The 18,735-nt window shown below is 42.3% G+C and overlaps 1 protein-coding gene across 5 annotated transcripts in view; it reads left to right on the forward strand.

The window, feature by feature from the left end:
- The first annotated feature begins 433 nt into the window (after positions 1-433).
- The window catches only part of qkia (QKI, KH domain containing, RNA binding a), a 79,862-nt gene continuing 61,560 nt past the window's right edge, over positions 434-18,735 (forward strand). For 3 of the 5 annotated variants that reach the window (XM_085258193.1, XM_085258195.1, XM_085258194.1), the window contains exon 1: positions 435-865. In XM_085258193.1, coding sequence (XP_085114319.1) covers positions 721-865 — 145 coding nt within the window. In that variant the 5' untranslated portion in view covers positions 435-720. Of the gene's footprint in view, positions 866-18,735 lie in introns of all 5 variants that reach the window. The other 2 variants (XM_085258191.1, XM_085258196.1) reach the window with 2 other exon arrangements.

Raw genomic sequence — 18,735 nt, forward strand, 5'->3', positions numbered from 1 at the left:
CAATATCTTAGGTGAAATTATCGCTGTGTCTGATGTTTGTTCTTTGGGCTTAAAATGAAGCCATTCCACTGCATGAACCTTTGACACACATGAATGGTGTGGTATGACAGTTATGAACTTACTTATGGCAGTGTCAGGCTATTAAGGAACAAAGAATGAGAGACTAAGATTAAATCTGGAAAATGTTGCTGTTAGTTTGGGGGAAGGAGGAGGTAAATGTGTTCTATTCTGTTGACAACATATTAGAAGCATTATGTGCATTCCTGCGCACTGCGTCTCATTGGCTACAATACCCGTCCGTCATTCCGCTAACGACTCGACTCCGCCCCTGTAGCTCGGATCTGAGGAATGATTGGTTACTCTGTAAAGCAAGATGTCCAATGAGCGTTAAGGAGGGCGGACCCTTTCCGGTGGAACAGGCTCTCGCGCCTACAGTGGTGGAATCGAACGTCCCCGAGCGCACACGGCGTAGAGGAGAGTACAGCGCACGAGTCTGTGGAAGGGAGATAACGGTTTCTTTTTTTTGTCCCCCCTCTCCACTCAAACAACAAGAACAAACCAAACCTGATTTTAGGGGGGTCTCACAGAGTCTTCTGATTATCAGGAGGAGGGAAACGAGGAGCCGCAAGTTTTTTTTTTTCTTTTTTCGTTTTTTTTCTCTTTTCCTTAAAAGAGGATTCTGTGCTTCGCGGTGGTTTGTTCTCCGCTCTCGCCGCAAATATGATGGTCGGAGAGGTCGAAGTGAAGGAGCGACCGAGGCCGAGTCCCGACTATTTAATGCAATTATTGAACGAGAAGAAGCTCATGACCAGTTTGCCAAATCTCTGCGGCATCTTCACACACCTAGAGAGGCTTCTGGATGAAGGTAAGTGGCCTTCTGGAGAGACACCCTCCTCGTTGGAGAGGTGGGGGAGTGGGTTAAAGCATGACCACGGTGCAGTCCGGTGTCGGCACGGCTTCGCTGGGCATCCCTGCCGCAAATCGTTAGCGAAACCCGGGGATACACTAGCAGAGGGCACCCCGATATTCCAGGCGGTGGCAGGCGTAGTAGTACCAACTTCCAGTGAGAATTGCCCCACAATACAACCCAAGAAACGCACTAGTATCCTACCGGAGCGAGTTTGTTTCTCCCTGAGCTCCGAGTCCACCGGAGTTTTCTGCTGCTCTCTTGACTTTGTGACGACGAGATGAAAACTTTCTCTTACTTGCCTAAGAAATAAAAATCGCATATCACTGTCATGTTGTCAGACGTGTTAACAGGCAAGTTTATAAAAATAAATAAAGATATAAAAATATCTTTATTTATTTCAGGTTATACAAATGTTGTTCTCAGTTTAAAAAAAAAAAAGAACAATCTCTGGGGCCCTGGTTCCACATGTTCCACACAGCAGTTTAGCCGCTCGGGTTAGCAACATTTTCAGCTAGCCTGTCTGGGTGTCTGCTGAACTCTTCAAGAACCAGGCAGTGGCGTTAACTTGGCCACGTATGTAATAAACAGACTGCAATTGCTGTGCTTAACACTGCTATAAACACACGTTGGGGGGGTGTTTGGGTTTGCTCGTGTTCCTCTCCTTTTGCCTTACTCCGAGGGTCGTGTTAGTTGTTGCCCAGCGGCCGAGTCTAACAGCACGGCGGAATGTCTCTGCTTGTTGCCCAAACAATGGCCACTGAGTTGCTGCGAGGAGGGGGGGGGGGGCGGTACTCGGAAGATTATTTCAGCCGTCTAACTTTTTCATTAAACGCGGCACCGCTGTCTTTCTCCCTCTTCTTTTGGCTACTACAACATTTGCCTTAAAACCTAGAAGGGGGGCTTGTCTGTATTTCCTTCCCCTGCTGCAGCTGCCGTCGTGTTTTCTTTTTTCCCCTCTTTTTTTTTTTTTTTTAACCAGTCAAGCTTGCCCTACCAAAACTGCGTCGCCCTTTTTTTTTGTCAGCGGCGCCGTCCAGGCTGGATTTGGCAGCCAGAATTTGTTTCCTGCGCCCTGTCACTGATTTTGGCACCCCCTGTGGCTTTGATAACCCAGGATTGTTTGCCGTTTATGTTGATAGTATCATTATCATAAGCTGGTCTAAGCGGAAGGTTGGACCTGTGGTTTATGTAACTGAGCTGGGGACACTAGAGAGCGCCACAGCCCCCTGGCAGACTGTCCCCATGCATTTTGTGTGAAGCTTTGGATCGGACATCACGATGAATTTAAAAATAAGACTACCCCGTAAGCTACAGCATGAACGGGCTATTTCTTAAGAGGAAAGAGGACCTGAAAGTAGCGCATGCCTATGAGTTTCGGTAACATGTCTGGATGAGTAGGCTCTGTAGTATGTAGTTGCTAAACCGGTCTGCAAAGATTTTCTGGCCGTCTTGATGGGCGATAAACAAGACAAATGCGGAGCTGTTTACTTATTGCCACTATGAAACTAAAGCTTGCATAACGCTAAACGGATGTACATTGACTTTAAGTTTAAGCCTGGGTGCTGCTTTGGTGCAGTAAATAGTGAAGTCTTCTCATTTGCCTATAGGACATTTTTATAGTGCTTTTTTTATTAGTAGAAAATTGCACTTCTTCATCTTTTTTATTTAGTTTGAGGCTTGCTAAAGTCTCTTATGCATGATGTTCTCAGAAAATCTGCAGCTCTGCAATGCACACGTATTTTTTTGTTTTTAATGATTTCGGCCTCCAATTTGATCGTCTCCACACCCCATAAATACTTCACAAAACTGATGAAATATCTTGCACTTTTATTGTAGTCATGTGGGACTGCTGGGTGTGTTGGTGTTTTCATTTGAGGGAGAGTTAGGAAGCAGATGTATTCTCCTATTTTTTTTTTTCCTCTCATCCACACTGTTAACAGCTCAGCCCTGCTGCTTTTGGTAAACTTTTGAGTTAACCCCTCAAAAAGAAAGAACTCCATGCAAATAATGCATTTTTGTCTATTGACTTTTTATACATGGGGCCAACTAAAATGTATCTGTTTGCATCTCAGGAATACTAAAAAGGCTGAGCTGATAAAGGTTCCCAGTTGTGTTCATTAAACGGACTCTTAAGTCAAGGAGGAGTTGGATAAAAATTGCATTTGCTTTCTGCAAGCGACTCGGTGCTCTGGTCTGATGCTTCGTTGCAGCGCCCGTTGTTAAAAAACTTGCAAAACCATCCAGTCCTCTGGTGTTTAAGAAATCACTTGTAACTTCCCAGTCTCGCTCCTCTAAAACGGCACATCTGATGTTTTTGAGGGTTTCCACGGCACCAGCCCAAACTTTACCCTGCTGCTAAAAGTTGCATGTGTGTATCAGATGATGGTAGTGAAGGCCTGTCTGCCTGACTGTCTGGCTTCTTCTGTTGTTTGGTTTCATCTCCCTGTGGAGGGGGCCAAAACTCTGATGTGGTATTTGGAGCAGACCTCCTCTCGGTCCCCTCGTCCCCTTGTATATATTGTAAGCAGGCCCCACCACATCTAGTAGAATCAGGCTTGTTTATGTTGCGTTTCATGTGATGTTGGATGTCTGCTCCTCCCGAAGTTCAGAAAAGTAGTGTAGAGTTGTGATTTAAAAAAAAAAAAAAAAAAAAATTTTAATGGTGGTTGGTAGTTGACATTTGAGTAGTAAAGATAGCATCTCTCTTTCCTTTCTAGTCAGACTGGATAGACTGAGGTCTGACTTGTATTTGACCTAACAAGTTACGCTGTTTTCCCCACGGAGTATGCTACGTGCCTTCGATATCTCAGCCATTTCTTGCACATTGAAGGTGTCCCATGAAGGCAAGTATACTGTGCCAAACAACAAAAAGTTAATGACTGTGCTAATTTGTTGATAAAGCTTTACATTAGTGTTGGACGTTTTTTGTGTATTGTTTAAAACTAATTCTCAGAGGATGGGCTTTGCTTTCTGAGTCTGTTTTGTGGGCTTAAATGTGACTGAACGGCTTAAACGCCTTCCTTTGTCAGATTTAAGTGCTGCTAATGAGAGCAAAAATATAACCAGTTGCAGTTGAATATTTTAAACTCTCCCAATTCCTCCCATCTCTCAGTGCACCCTTCCGACAGCTGCTCATCTCCCCCACCTCACCCTCCCGCCCAGCATTTTGTGCATGTCTACACAGCTGTTTCCATGTGCGCAAGAAAGCCGACACCACCCTCCTGTGCGAACACCGCTCCCGCCCTGTTTTAGCAAGCCTGCGTGCACGGACGACCCCGTTACTTTCCCAGCATGCATGTTGTCCCTCAAGGTCACTCTGGCCGATTGACGTGCCCCCCTTTTTGAAATCCCCTTCCGTTGCAGTTGTTCATCTCCCTGAGGTGACACCTGCTGTGGAGTTTTTTTTATTTCTATTTACGATCTGCCTGCCAACAAGCTGCTTCAAATTGCTATATTTTCTCTTGGTAGAAGGAGACAGACTGTATAACATCTAGAAATGCAGTCCTAGTAGTGAAGTACGGGAAATGTTGAAGGCAAGATTTTTATTAGTTGTTGCCATGAAGTTTGATGAGTGTCTGTGGGTGGGCAAAATAGTCAGATTTCTCAGCAATATATTTATTCTGAGCTCCTGTTATGATGAAATGAAGATGAAGAAATGTAGTCAGATTACTCCACAGATATAAAAATTGGTCAGTTTTGCAAAGACATGTAAAGTTTTTGAAAACTAACAGCAGCTGCACAGCAGAGCTGCTCAGGACTTTAGACAAAGGCATGTTGTAAAATGGGAGCAATGCGATTCACATGTTAGCTTCTGTTTCAATTCCAAAAACCACAGTTTAAAAATGGCTAACATTAGTGGTCTTACTTTCATTTTGTGTAACAAGACCGGGCACCAGCAAAGAGAAATTACACAAGCATTAGCTTGGTGGGAATAACATTGTACTCCCTCTCGCTATTTTGTTATTGTTGCCCAGCTGCTCTTAGTGTTTTTCTTTATAATTGCAATATGTAAACATTAGCAGTTGCTAGTGGTGCTGTTTTCTTTGTTTGTTTTGTGCAGGCCTTCAGTTTTATTTTAATAAGCTGTTTTTGAGTCACGATTTGTCTTGAGTGGCGAGTAAACTAATACATTGACGTAGTAAATCATCCATTAGCCTCCAAAATGGAAAATCAGCATTTTGGGCCACAATACCCAGCCTTAGCAATGTGCCTATTTTTGTGGATTGTTGCTATAATAGATTAAATGTGCAATTGTGCGGTGAAGCCACGTGGTGCAATGTGCCACTTGTTCCTAGCTACATCATTTCCCTTTGCATACAGTTTTAGTGTCTGCTTGTTTATTTCTGTGTGTCACGTTTTAACAGGACATTCCTGTGAGAGCTGTCAGCATTCTGGAGGACAAACAGTCTGCTGTCCACTGTGGTGCGTTTGTGGGGAATTGGTCTTCAGGGAACAGCTGTTTTAGTGAACAGATTGTGATAAATGGGTGACTGCTGGAAGTCTGAATTCTGTTCTCTACCTGACGTCCCACATTTCTGTCAGTCTTTCGTGTATAGCAGTCCCCCCTCTCCTCCCCCTGTATTCCTGTGTCTGCCATTGCTGCACTGCCCTCCCACTGTAGCTTGACCCTTGGCGTTCCTCGGCACAGGGCTGGACCTGCAGTAACCTCTGACATGCAATCAATTTAGCAGCTAACAAGATTGAGCACAGCTCACAAAGTGAGATAGTGCTCAGAGCTGTAAGGGAACACAGATAAAGTTGGGGGGTGTTAGGCCAAGGCTGTTGTTGCAAGCAGAAACCTGTTAAATCCCCTAGAGCGGAATCCAATAACTATTTTGATTGCTCAATAAGTATATTATGATTATTGGTTATTCTGCATATGACCCACACAGTGCCTCTTATATAGCTGTCGGCAGGTAAATTACTCTGAAGGGTTTTTTCTGCATATGTTATCTAACAATAAAGAACTACGGTATAAACTGATCATTACTTTGCCTTTCTCGGTGTCTATAGCAGGGATGTTCCTGGTTGTCCCAGCTCCAGATGCTCAGCTAGTCTAAAAGTATTTAACAGTTCTCTAAAACATTTAATTATATTCTTATAGAATAAAATTGTGTTTTAAATGTTGCTGAATTCTGTGGCTCTTTGATCCATGCATCGCATTGCATGCACACAATATTAGATAAGAGCGGCAAGCATTAGCAGCTGCAGTTTTTCTTTCTTCCAAGCTTGCACCCAGACACCTGTACAGTAGCTATATTGCTACTTTTGCGTAGTTAAATACTAGTTTACTGCAGTTGTCATACATCTGGTCATTTTTCTACAGGTACAACAACAGGACCACAATGGTTTCTGTCAGAGAGAGAGGGCGAGAAAGAAGCGCCAGCGTCCATTGGGGCCGCAGCTACGGCTAGCAACAGGCAGTGTCGTAACATGATAGTTCCACTAGTTCCCTTGTGTCGTATGTTAACAAAACATGAAATAATCTCAAGCAAGCTCTATTTCAGATACCAGCTAATGAGGGCAGCAATGTTTAACCTTTTAACTTCTTTGTTTTAACTTCTCATATCTACCGATAATCTAGAAATGCTAGGAGTGTACCACTACAGCGTTTCATTGAAAAAGTGTTCCTCCAGTTCTCATGTGCTGAGATCAGCACTAAACTTGGTTCACCTTCCAGCATACGTCCCGTGACTTTGAAAACGTGCTCTTGCTGTTATATGTGGGTTTTTTCAGCATATGAATATTGTTTTTGTTTTTTAAAACACTTTCTACCAAGGAAAAAACTCTTTAAACAGCAGTCAAAGGAGCTTGCAAAGAAAAGCGTCTGGACTTCTTTAAGTTGCTTGAAGATGTTTCACCTCTCATCCGAGAAGCTTCTTCCGTTCTAAGGTCAAATGGTGGAGAGTCCCAGATATAAACCTAGTGGGAGTATCCCCCCACAGAGGGACAAAAGGACCCCCTGATGATCCTCTAATCGCCTGAGCCTAGGTGTGAAACTGGGTGTGGGTCCCAATCAGCCAGAGTTTCGGGTGTGTTCATTGTGAAACCTGGCCCCACCTTATCATGCGAATTCCTGAGGTCAGATGGCCCAGGATGTGAGTGGGCGTTAAGGTGTCTGGGAAGGGATCTCAAAACTGGATTATAGATGGCAGAGAGTTGGTGTCGTAAACCCCCGCCTCTGTTCAAAGATGGTTGCTCACAGTGGACATAGATGGCTTCTTTCACTCCTCTTTCAAGCCATCTGTCCTCTCTCTTTAAACAGCATTTTTACCAGAAATATCAGGGAAATAAACAGATCTTTGTTTAGTATAGTAACACAGACTCATTCCCTTAACTACATTTGGCCCAGTTGTGCTTGCTGTACATGTGTTTTCATCCACCCCTTCCCCCTAAAGTCCGATTTTGAGACAGGAGAAACTCTGTATATAATCCAGTAGAGAATCATACCTGATGTACCACAAACAGTTGCATATATACGATTGTGCATGCACATCAGGTAGACACACTAGTGGGCCTTACTCTGGCCCTAATGTGGTTCCTTTACGCGGTCTCTCCTCCCTGGTAATAAATTAGGTGGTGGCACAAGTCTGACAGGGTGATGTGGAGGGTTTGTAGAAGGAAACAGAGTCACAGCATTTGCTTGACACTTTCTTCTGTTGTACCTCTGCCTACCCCCACCGCAGCTTCTGGCCCTGGAGCCATCTTGCTCCCCTGGTGCTGCTCTCGCCCCGAGAAAACCACTCCCACCCTGTGGATGCTGTATGATAAAGTCATCCACTGACAGTTCCAGGGTCTTATCTCAGGACTCAATCCCGTGAGTGCTGGGGACTCCTTATCAGCGATTTCTCTGCCTGGCCTCCTGTCTTCGTGCCCTGCCCCAACTGCCTGGCTGACTATCAGGCTTGTGTCGCCAAGACTAAGTGTCTTTCCTTATGATGCTGCTGGCTGTTAGGCCACACATGGCTGCAGGCAGTTTTATCTCTCTTTATTTTTCCCTAAAAGCAGAGCCATTGCATCAGAATGAGCAATAAGAGAGTAAGGTAACCAGATGGACCGGAAATCTTCCTGGAAAATCGTGGTTCTTGTTAAAGTGGGAGTCATACTTGTTTCTGTGTTTCATTAGATGATGACAAGCAGGATTAAAGCGGAAGATGAACTGAGGGATGTCGTAATCTTACAACAGCTTCCTGACACAGACTTGTTCAGTAAATTGGGTTACTTGTTCCCGTCTCTAAAACTAGAGCTCCACCATTGCATTTGACCCAAGTTTTGTCAGCTTTTACCATCTGTCTTAAATTTTTGTGTCTGATGGAATAACATATCCAGGAAGTCATGCCTGCTTCAGACAGGAAAGTGCTATAAAGAGGGGGACTCAGTGGTTTGTTTTCCTTCAGACAGGCACGGGGAGGGAGGGGGAGCTGTTTTCTTGCTGTGGTGACAAGCTCTGTTTTTGTTTTGTTTTTGTTTCCAGACCCACAGAGGTGAGCCTGTCTGTTTATTTTATTTTTATTACTTATTTTAGATTACACAATGAATCACCTCTTATCTGGTTCCTCCGTTGCACATTTATATAAATACGCAACTTGCGCTATATTTCTCAGTTACAGAAGTATGGGCCCCACCCTGCTACATTCTTTGCATGCCTCAAACAGCTCTCCCACTGGCCTCACTCACAGAAGTCCACCTCATTTTCTCTCTTTTTCCCCTTTCCACTCTGTTTTTAAAGTCTGAACTGTCCCAACACATACACTGGTTATAATTGACCAGCACCATATCCTGTTTTCGTCCCCTATTTTTATCATAAAAGGAGATGAGGGGGGAAAAAAAAGAAGAGCTGAATGCTCACTCTGTTCCCGTCTCACTCGCCCACCGATCTGCATTCATTTTCTTTCTCCTTTCAGAGGAGGAACGGCAAAGCGAACGTTGGCAGCCAGCTCAGGAATTTCACCGGAGCACAGTCAGAACACTTAACCTCCAGCCTGGTGTTTGTTTTCCCCACACTTGCTCTCATAGAGTGTTTTAGCTCGGCTTAATGCGAATGCCACCGTGACACGTAGGAATTACTCCTTTGCTTTAAATGCCTGGAAATGCTCGATGAATAATTTTGTCTTTGACTCTGTGAAATTTTTTTCCCCTAACAGCCAGCAACAGGAAACTTGATTCAACTCCTGTGGAAATATCAAAGTGCAGAAACGTTCTTTCTTACCCCCCCCCCCCTTTTTTTTTTTTTTTTAGCTTTGTAACGTTTCTATACTCTCATATAACCCCCGTTTGCCCAAAGCGTCCTCTGGCCCTTTCCTATTCATAACACCCAGCGTTAAATCAGTCTGCCTGTGGTTTTCAGCCTTTGCAGGGGTTTCTAACTAGTCGCAGGCTGATGAATCTGAGATGAATAATTTAACTGTTCCTCAGCAGCCCTTGTTGTTTCTGTGAAGCTTGGCAAGAGCAGGCAGTGCTGCCATAACCTCCTGTAGGGGCCAAAGAAAGTGAAGTAGGAGGAGGCAGTGAGATCACTACTGAGCATTTTGCCACCGTGCTTTCAACACGTTTTCCGTCCTTGCATTTCAAAAGCCATACTCTACTATTCACAGTACTGTTGCTTGTTAGTTGTGTCATTGTGCAACGTGCTGTAAAAATTTCACTGTAAATTGCATAATTTTGCAAAATGATGCCTTTAGCCTGTATACTGCGCCATTTGCTTCAATGCCAACTTTTAATCTGGCATCTGCACTGCTGCCTTAAAGCTGCAGTTTTTATATATTGTTATTATGAGTTATTATGGTTTTTGTATTTTTCACCTGTTTCTTATATTTTAATTTCAAACGTGTCATTGTCTTAAAGACATTTCTAAACAAGCTTTCTGGCGTCCAGTTTGATAAGGCAGAGATTGAGATGTCGTTTGATGTGTCCTTCACAGACTTTTTCTGGTTTGGGAGCTCTAATTACACAATGATGCAGAATTTTGCGAGTCGTGTTTTGTTTGTATTTTTACCCAGGGCAGTCGGCTTTTCATCTTGAATGCAGTCGATCTCTTGTAAAGACGCTTGCTGCATTGTTCTTTAGATGTTGTTGTCCCTTTAGATTTCTCCGGTCCTGCTTTGAACAGAATTGACAGTTCTGAGAAAAAAAAACAAACCGGTGCCAGAAATAATGTCAGCATTGTTCCAAACAATTGTAAATATAATAAATATTTTCAGGATGTTGTTTGAAGTCCCAAACCCCCACAAAAATTTGAGTTCATCTTGTAGAAATCTCCTCAATGTTAAGTAGGGCTGCACGAGTTTGCATAAAATGAGAATCACGATTTTTTTGGTTTAGAATTGAGATCACGATTCTCTCACGATTTTCTTTTCCAGTATAAATATTTATTGCACTTATTAACTGCACATCAACTTCCTAATAGTTGAGACTGAACATAAAAACAATAAATAAACATAAAAACAACAAATTTCTCACGTTTTGTTGTTGCCGCAAAATGTTGTACTGCTTGAAATTCCGTCTCCACCGTTGCTCGACACTGCATGTATAGAGCAGGTAGTGCAACAATAGAAAAATAGTTGCAGGACGGCACTGTGTAGCGTTTGTCTAGGGTGTTGATCATTTTCCTAAATCCCTCGTTTTGCACAGTGTCGATGGGAGCCATATCTTTGGTCAGGTGATAAGTGATAGCCTCCGTAATTTCTTTGTGCCTGCGGGAGTTCGACAGGTATAGGGAAGCGCTGTATAAGGTTCCCGTTATTGATGTTTGGGTGGTTGACTGGGACGGATTTTCTCCTGTCACTTTCTCGTCATCCCTGATGTGCTCTCCGTTGTTTTTTCCCTGCTAATTTTAGCATCACACGGCACAGCTTCTGTATCACGTGGTATAAGGCTCCGCCCTTGTCATTTGTTGAGCAGGAAGAGTGAGCGCTTGTTTTCATGCAGAGTACGTCCCGGATCAAAATGCGGTACAATCGTCGTCTTTTTTTCTTTTTCTTTTTTTTTTTAAATCGTTGTCATTTGGAAATGAGATCGCACATAAGTATGAATCGAGATCGCGGTTTTCTAACGATTAATCGTGCAGCCCTAATGTTAAGGATTTCACATGCATGCAGACTTCTCTTAAATGCTTATATACTGGGTAAAAGCTTCGATATTGTGTTATATGAGTACTAAATTACTTTCGTTTTTAATCAAGAGAGGCCTTTGACATATTTAACTTTTACCAGTTATAAAGATAGTTTCAAAGACTGTGAAACTGGTTTTGTCACACATGTCAGCAGAGTGAAGGAGGATGTCCTCTATCAAATCATGCAGGAAGGCTTTTTTTATGTATTTATTTTAGGTGTAGATCAGCAGTCCCCAACCTTTTTTGCGCCACGGACCGGTTTATGCCCGACAATATTTTCAGGGACCGGCCTTTAAGGTGTTGCGGATAAATACAACAAAATAAAACTAGTACCGGTACCGAAAAAAAAGAAGATTTATTCATAACACACATGAAAAGACCCAGGAAAACAGAGTTAACGATAAAAACGATAACAAAATAACGCTAAAAACCCTGAAAACCAACTCTCGCGGCCCGGTACCAAACGACTCACGGACCAGTACCGGTCCGAGGCCCGGGGGTTGGGGGACCGCTGGCGTAGATGACATAGGCATATGAACTCTCTTAGTTTACAAGCTAAGATGCTGGTAAAGGAGCATCATTTTTTTAGCAGATATTCAAGTTTAAAGTGTTTCTATTACTAATACCAGGCAACATTTGTCCCTCTTATCTAATAAAACAGCACGTTACCTGTAGCAGACCTGTAACATGTGGTGGGGAAAAGATTTTTATGTGGCATGAGATGGTCTTAATTTTTAGACAGGTTAGAGATTTGGGATCAGGCGCATAAACAGATGTTGTTTATTGTATTTAAATACACATTTTACAACTTCCTACGAGGATAAATAAAAGCTAAAAATTGCTTTAATGCCCCTGAGTGATAGTCTTACAGTTTTAATGTCATCACAGTGTTACAGTGGTTTAAAAGTGTTACTTCAGCTTCTGTTCTTTCTGCTAATTATCTCTGAGTTTTTCTATTTATTCATCCATAAACGGCTCATGTCTTTGGCAGCCATGTTTCTTGTGAGACTCGCGTGTTGAATTTTGTTAGCTTGAACCAATCCAAGTGTGGTATGTTGTCTCAATATGTGGGTCGGGGAGACGAGGGATAAAAATGCTGTGCAGCCATACATTAAGTGGGACACCTGGTCACACTAATTGCAGGTAGCAGTCCCTGTACTGTCCTTGTTGTTGGTGTTCTCATTCGTGTTTGTAGTGATGGAGTTATGTTGTCTTGGATAGAGGTGCACACATTTCTTTTACAAACAGCAGTCTTTTTTTTTGTCCTCTGTAGATTTTTATGTCATTGTTCCTTCAACCTGTACAGCAGTGGTTCAGTTGATTGAACAGGGTTTACTCTGACTCAGTGACACAGTCACACATAGTAACTGTCTGGCCCAACTCCAATTACATGTGTTGCACAGTTGTATTTTACAGTGGCTGTCTGCCCTGCAGTCTTCTGCTGTAATACAAAACATGGTTTGCTTAGCATAATTTATGCCCATGTGCAGCACATGCAGCCCACGGTGACAGGAGCAGCTCATGAACTAAGTTCTGTGACAGAAAGTGAACCAGTTTTGAGCCTGTTGTGTTCGTTTAGTGTTTGTTGCTGCTTGTCTGTTTGTAGCGAGGCTTAAGTCTGCCTATCCTTATCAGTGCATGGGTTGGGAGGAGATTACACAGCAGAAACAATAGGTGTTTTCATATGATTAGGCTTTAATTGGCGAAACAAAGAGTCCCTGTCACACTTTGTGCAACATGGGAAAGACTGGCATAAAAAACATGGATAACTGGCAGGAAAGAATGTGTCGTCTATATGAAAGGGTTAGGGCATGAGCTTGTCCCCACTCAGTTAATTTATTGTGTTCGCTGAAAGCAAAAAAGGCGAGTTAGGCTTCCGAGAGCAATGGGAGGATGGTGAGTGTGATAAAGAACAGTGGGGGGAGACAGAGGATTCCTATGTGCTGTGAATGAGGTCATCTGGTTGGTTATGAAGAAGGTCACTGACCCCTCCCTCAGCTCCACACGCCACCCCTCTGTCTCCCCATTCCTCCTCTCAGCAAATGATGCACAATGGCTTTTTGTGCTCTAATGGGCCAGACTCACACACTGGGTCATTCCTACCAGTTCACATAGCAGCATGCACACAAGTGCTATCTGTCAAAAAAGCCCAGAGGATTGCAGTTAATTTTTTACACTCTGTATTTACCACTTGGTTAATAATGTGACCTGGATGTACCACTTTATAAAGCTGCTGCATACTGCTGGTGGTATTCCTGACACAATATCATACATTATATAGGTGAGCAGAAAAAAAGACCACCATGGCAGATCAAAGAGTTTATAGTCTATTAATGTCAATTTGTATGTATAAGGCAATTGATATTATGTAACCAATTCTACTGAACTATGAGTTCTGTAATTTGTAACACAAACTATTTGTACCACCAAAAACTGCACATTTGCTAAATTTCACCACCTACATAATGCTAGTTAGCCAAGTGGCAGTCTGAGACTCTGTTGCTACATTCAGAAGCGATAAAGACAGATGGAAGATGAAAAATATAACAGGAAGGAGTTGGGTCAGCTCTTTGTAAGGTTTTCAGTCTCAAAATGAGACTCGTCTTGTCTCATTCCTGGACAGGCTCCCTCCATGCTTAAAGTTCACTGCAGGCGGGGTACAGACAGCTCCAGATGAGGCCAGCATAATGAACATGTTACTCTAGGTTAATAAATGCGCTTCCTGCATTGAAAAACAAACTTGGTACCCACCCTTCCACCAAAGGAAAATCACCAGAACTGTGATTTTTATTTTTTTTATTATTTATTTAAAAAAGAATAAGTAGACAGCTGTTTTGATTTAAGTGTAGTTTAATTTGGATAAGATTAAAATGCTTTATTTTATTTTGTCAAATGGCCAGAAATAACAGGAAACAATACAGGCTTCTGCTAAGTAAGTTAACACGCTTGTGAGCATAACCCCAAAGGCTCATTTTGCCAGGAGAAACCCAGCTAGAGGCTAACAGGTGCTTTTTCCTGGCAATACAATCATTTTGTGCTGCAAAGTTTGGAAGAATAAGTCCAAACAGAGTTTGTTTGAAAGCTGCTCTCGGCTGTGGACACATTAATGCTAACGAGCCAGATGTTGACATTGTTTAAAAACAGTGGCAAACAAAAAGTGCCATTACATCTAACAGAAACCATAACAGGTACTCTGTTATGGCCTGACTCTAGTATTTATTTTGTGTTCAAATCTTAGAGGTTAGAAGAGCAGATTTATTAGTTTGGCCACATGCTTTTATTTTATTATCTCTGTTTAATTAATGTTTTATATTCCATACATGCCTGTCAGAAGAATGAGCCTATTAATTAAATAGTATCAATAAATAATAAACTGTGACATACAGTAAAACTGCCACAATAAAACCAAAAAATATAATTTGGTCACTGTTTAATGATTAATGTGGTTTATTGAAGGAGCTTCAAATCTATAAGCACTTTCTCTGTCAAAGTAGTGGTTGAAAAAGGCTTTTAAGTCCTTTTTTCCTGTATTTGTGGCACTTGTGGTTGCTGGACGAGAAAAACGTGTTGTTTAAATAAAAATAAACAACACTGTTTGACAGTATGCTGAAGTACTGCCCGCCCCTTTGCGTCAGTACATCCTGGGTACGAATACAGCCGCTTCTCTCCGGCTGGTGTGTATAGATTTTATTACAGAAGGTGCCAGCATAAGCTCGCTGACATTGAAAATGGTGATTTAAGAGATTTTTTTTTTTTTGATTACCAGCATTGTGTTGCTTCCAAGGGAAGAAAAGATTTATTGCAGCTGGGGATGGAAGGTGTGTAGACCCAGCAGGAGAGACAGGTGTGGCCATGAGCAGGGTGCCAAGGTGCCAGCTGCTGTTGACACCTTAAGGTGAAGAATAGTCTGCTAGGAGATGGACTTGTCTCTCTCTGTGTCCCCTTTAATCCCCTCTCTTCAGCTCCCTGCTCTGCTTTCCTGGAGAGTATTTGTCTGACACTACTTTAGGCTGTTTGTGATGGGAGTTCTTCCTGAAACCTTATTTTTATTGAGCGTCTGACACTCTGAATGAACCAGACCTTGGTTCTGTCTCCTCCTCCCTCATCACCATTTGAAATCTTGCTCTGTCTGCATCTCTAAAATGCACATACACATAGTTTTTTTTCCTTATTTCCCCCTCCCATTTCTTCCTTTCTGCCTCAAACATGTACATGCATCCGTCTCATCTATTTGTGTTACTTTGCCTTCCATTTTGATAACGTGTTGCTCGGCAAAAGCAACGTTTTCATTGTTGGGGAAAAATCGGTATCTGTTCTCCCCAGGGAGTGACTCATTTTTCCTAGTTTTGTCTTTTCACCTATTTATTTTATCAGGCTGACTCTACAGCTTCCCATCATTGTTTTTTTCCCCTCTGCCTTTTGTTCTCCCCTCTCATCTCCTGTTTCTCCAGATTTTTTATTTTATTTTCTTCTCCCACTCTCTGCTTCCATTTGTTTTCACTTCTCCAGCCTCCCTCTGTACTCGCATGTGTGGCAAAAATCCAGCCTTGGGGCTACATTGCCTCTTTCATGTGAGGACCAGTGGTGACATTAAAGGCCTGTAACGTTGTCTGTCGGTTTGCATCAGCCCAGCTCTAACTGTCTGCGCCCAGGACCCAAGCGTGCACTCAGCTTTCCACTCACTCACTGCCAAGCTCAATCGTCGTTTGGTAGGAAACAACATGCCTGCGTCCGCTGGCTGTAATTGTGCACATGTACATTGCACTTGCAGATTTGTTAAGCCCACCCCACCCCACACCCAAGCACTTTGAGGCAGATCAGTGTTTAAAGGCTTAAACATTGTGGAAGCTTGGTTAATGACAGTTGAGTCAGCGACAGCGCTTCCCACTTTTTTTTTCTTCTTCTTCATATTCCTCTCCTCCCTTTTTGACACTCTGACCTAGTTGTTGTAGCTCTTCAAAATCTTAAAATCCTTCTGTTTAAATACTCTGAAAGGTACATGACTTGGCAGACAAAACAGATCAAATGGCTGATCTGTGGGGCAGCCAGACCAAACAGATGCATAGCTAAAGTGCAGTTTTTCTTATGATCTACAGATAGAAGAGAGGGTAGGTGAGGGGGAGCCCTTTCCTTTTTTGAAATTTATTTTTTGTTGTTGTGTGTCCTTCAAGATAAGCAATCTGGAAGTACATCCCATAGCAGGAGAGTTTTTAAGTGTGTCTGCATCGTGCCAGGCCTGTTTAGTACATACAGCTACTCTATAAAGAACAGTCCGAGTTATGACTATCTAACACTTACACAATGCGTCCTTGGATACTTAGTCCAGAATAATTCCTGTTCTGGCAGAGGACCATGCATATCTATACAGATATTTAACACATTTGTTTTTGTATGCCTAATTTGTTTTGAACAAGTGTAGGCGTTTAAAGTGGTAAGATTTAAATACTGGAGGAAAAAAAGGGCCCATCAGACTGCAAAGCTGATGAAGAGCCAGCACAAAGACACAATAGCAGCTGGGATGTCTGTGTGTTGTCACACCCAGGGACAGCGACTGAGTGGCTGTTGGACTGGAACTTAAGATGGTAGCTACAAGCCCCAGCAGGCCCAGCGCCTGGGGATAAAAGAAGCTGACATACAGACACACAACATGCATATAATCTGTGATGTAACCTGTTTGTCTCCTGTATGTATAACTCATATCCTTCTCAAGCTTTTTCTGCACACAGACTATAGGCACGCACCTTACTTAATTTCAGCGTTAGATTGAATTGCTTCATTAAAGCTTGTATTGCTATAATGGCAGGTGAATATAGCTGTCATAGCAGGGTGACTACTAATGTGCATTGGCACAAATTTGAGTTTAGTAAAAAATGTGGAGTGCAGGAAAGAGCAGGGCAAAGCGCCAGCCTTACAGATCATTTGTTAACTTATGGATTGACTAAATGTTTCAGTGGTTTCTGTTATTTGTGGTACACAATACATGCGTAGTCTTCCTGTCTTGTTGTATACTGTCTGACACTCATTAGAGAGGAGGTAAGGGAAGTTAATTGTCATTTTTAAAGCTTAACGTTCTCATTTGGTGGATTAAAAGGCGTTTAAAATACGTGCTCAAACGTCTGTATTGCTTATATGAAAGAGCAGACTGCATTTGTTATGGTTGCACTTACCTATTGAACCAGTAACTGGTTATGACAAGATCCATAAAGCCAGGAGTTATTGCACTGCTTTTTAATTTAATTGCATCATATTTTATTTTGTATTTTCCTCGTAATATTTATTGTAAATATTTTATGTCGGCTTCATCTTTTGAGCCAGATCAAAAGATAAAGCTGACTTGCTTGCCTTGCTTTAAGAAAGTGTTGAGGTTGAGTTTGCTCTGTGGACACCTGAAGAGACCCTTAACTCCCCCCCCCCCATATTGTTCCATGGAAATGGATATGAATAAAACATACTTAGTCTTCCATCTTTTATTCAAAATTATAAGGAAAATGTGTCTATTTCTGTACTTATTTCAATAAGGGTCCTATAACACTGGATATTTGGAGACATCCGGTTTCTGAAATCATGACCAGGTTACTCAGAAATTCACCAGCCAACCCTCTCACCCCACAGAGGGAAACACACACCTACATGCATTGAGAAGGGTCATCATCGTCTATAATGGCATCCATTTTGCCGACTCTGTAATATAAGCTCGGTGCATACCACTTTTGCCGTGGGATGCAGTTTGCTACAAATAAAATCATTTCCACATGAAAGTGCAGATAATGTTTAAATGTTTTTTGAATAACCAGGTTGTGATTTTAGGAAACAGACTTTATTTTTACTTTTAATGAAAGAAAACTGTTCCTACACTAAGTTCCTATATGAAACCGCTTACTAGGCGAATTTAGTATTTTTGAGTTATGATTTCTTAAAATAGAGACTTCTGCTCAGTTTTTTTCGTCTATATTCTTCTGGTATTTTGAGATAAAAATCACTACAGGCAAATGGAAAATGTGCCAATGTGATTTAGAAGTGAAATTCCCCTTTTTAAATAAACATTTTTGTTTCTGTTTGACATTCTCAGTGCCGCACTTCTTGCAAGCTTCTGCTCCCATCTGTTCTTTGCCAAAAATCAGAAGTCTCAGTTGATGTTAGGCTTTGCCCAAGGTTTACAGTTAAAATGTGCATCTGTCTGAGACTCTCTCTGTGCCGTCACTTGGCAGCGTTTACGTGATGGAATGATCTTTGAATATGCCAATCTTCCACTGCACGACCTTCAGGTAAACCAGCTTTTTGTCGGCTTCCTGTGGGTTCTGATCGGTTTGTAGGAAAGAGTTGAAGCATGGGTAAATTGTATAGTCAGGGGAAAAACATCTGAGGAAGAGATCGGTTCACAAAGACGACGTAGGGGGTATTACAAATTATCCAAATAATCCTCCCTTCCATCCTCGCCATTGGTTGTGTGCACTGTGGTCTCCTTAGTTACAGGGGTGGGGACAGGAAGCACAGCGCGTGTTATCTCCTCCAGTCACATTGACAGTCGGAGCCTTTCCTTCCCCTCACTTCCTCTTCTGACAGCTGGACCTTTCCTTGAATTGTTGCGTGACAAAAGGGGGCAGCTGTGTGCACACACAGCAAAAATATATTATGAAATGAACGGCGGCTCACCATCTAAGTGGTTGTGTATTTTTAAGCTCAAAGTTATTCTGCCAGACACTGGGTTGCGTCT

Source organism: Mchenga conophoros, linkage group LG19 (assembly GCF_057382185.1).
Source record: "Mchenga conophoros isolate Kocher_MC1m ecotype Shallow Benthic linkage group LG19, M_conophoros_male_GT1.1, whole genome shotgun sequence".
Taxonomy (NCBI): Eukaryota; Metazoa; Chordata; class Actinopteri; order Cichliformes; family Cichlidae; genus Mchenga; species Mchenga conophoros.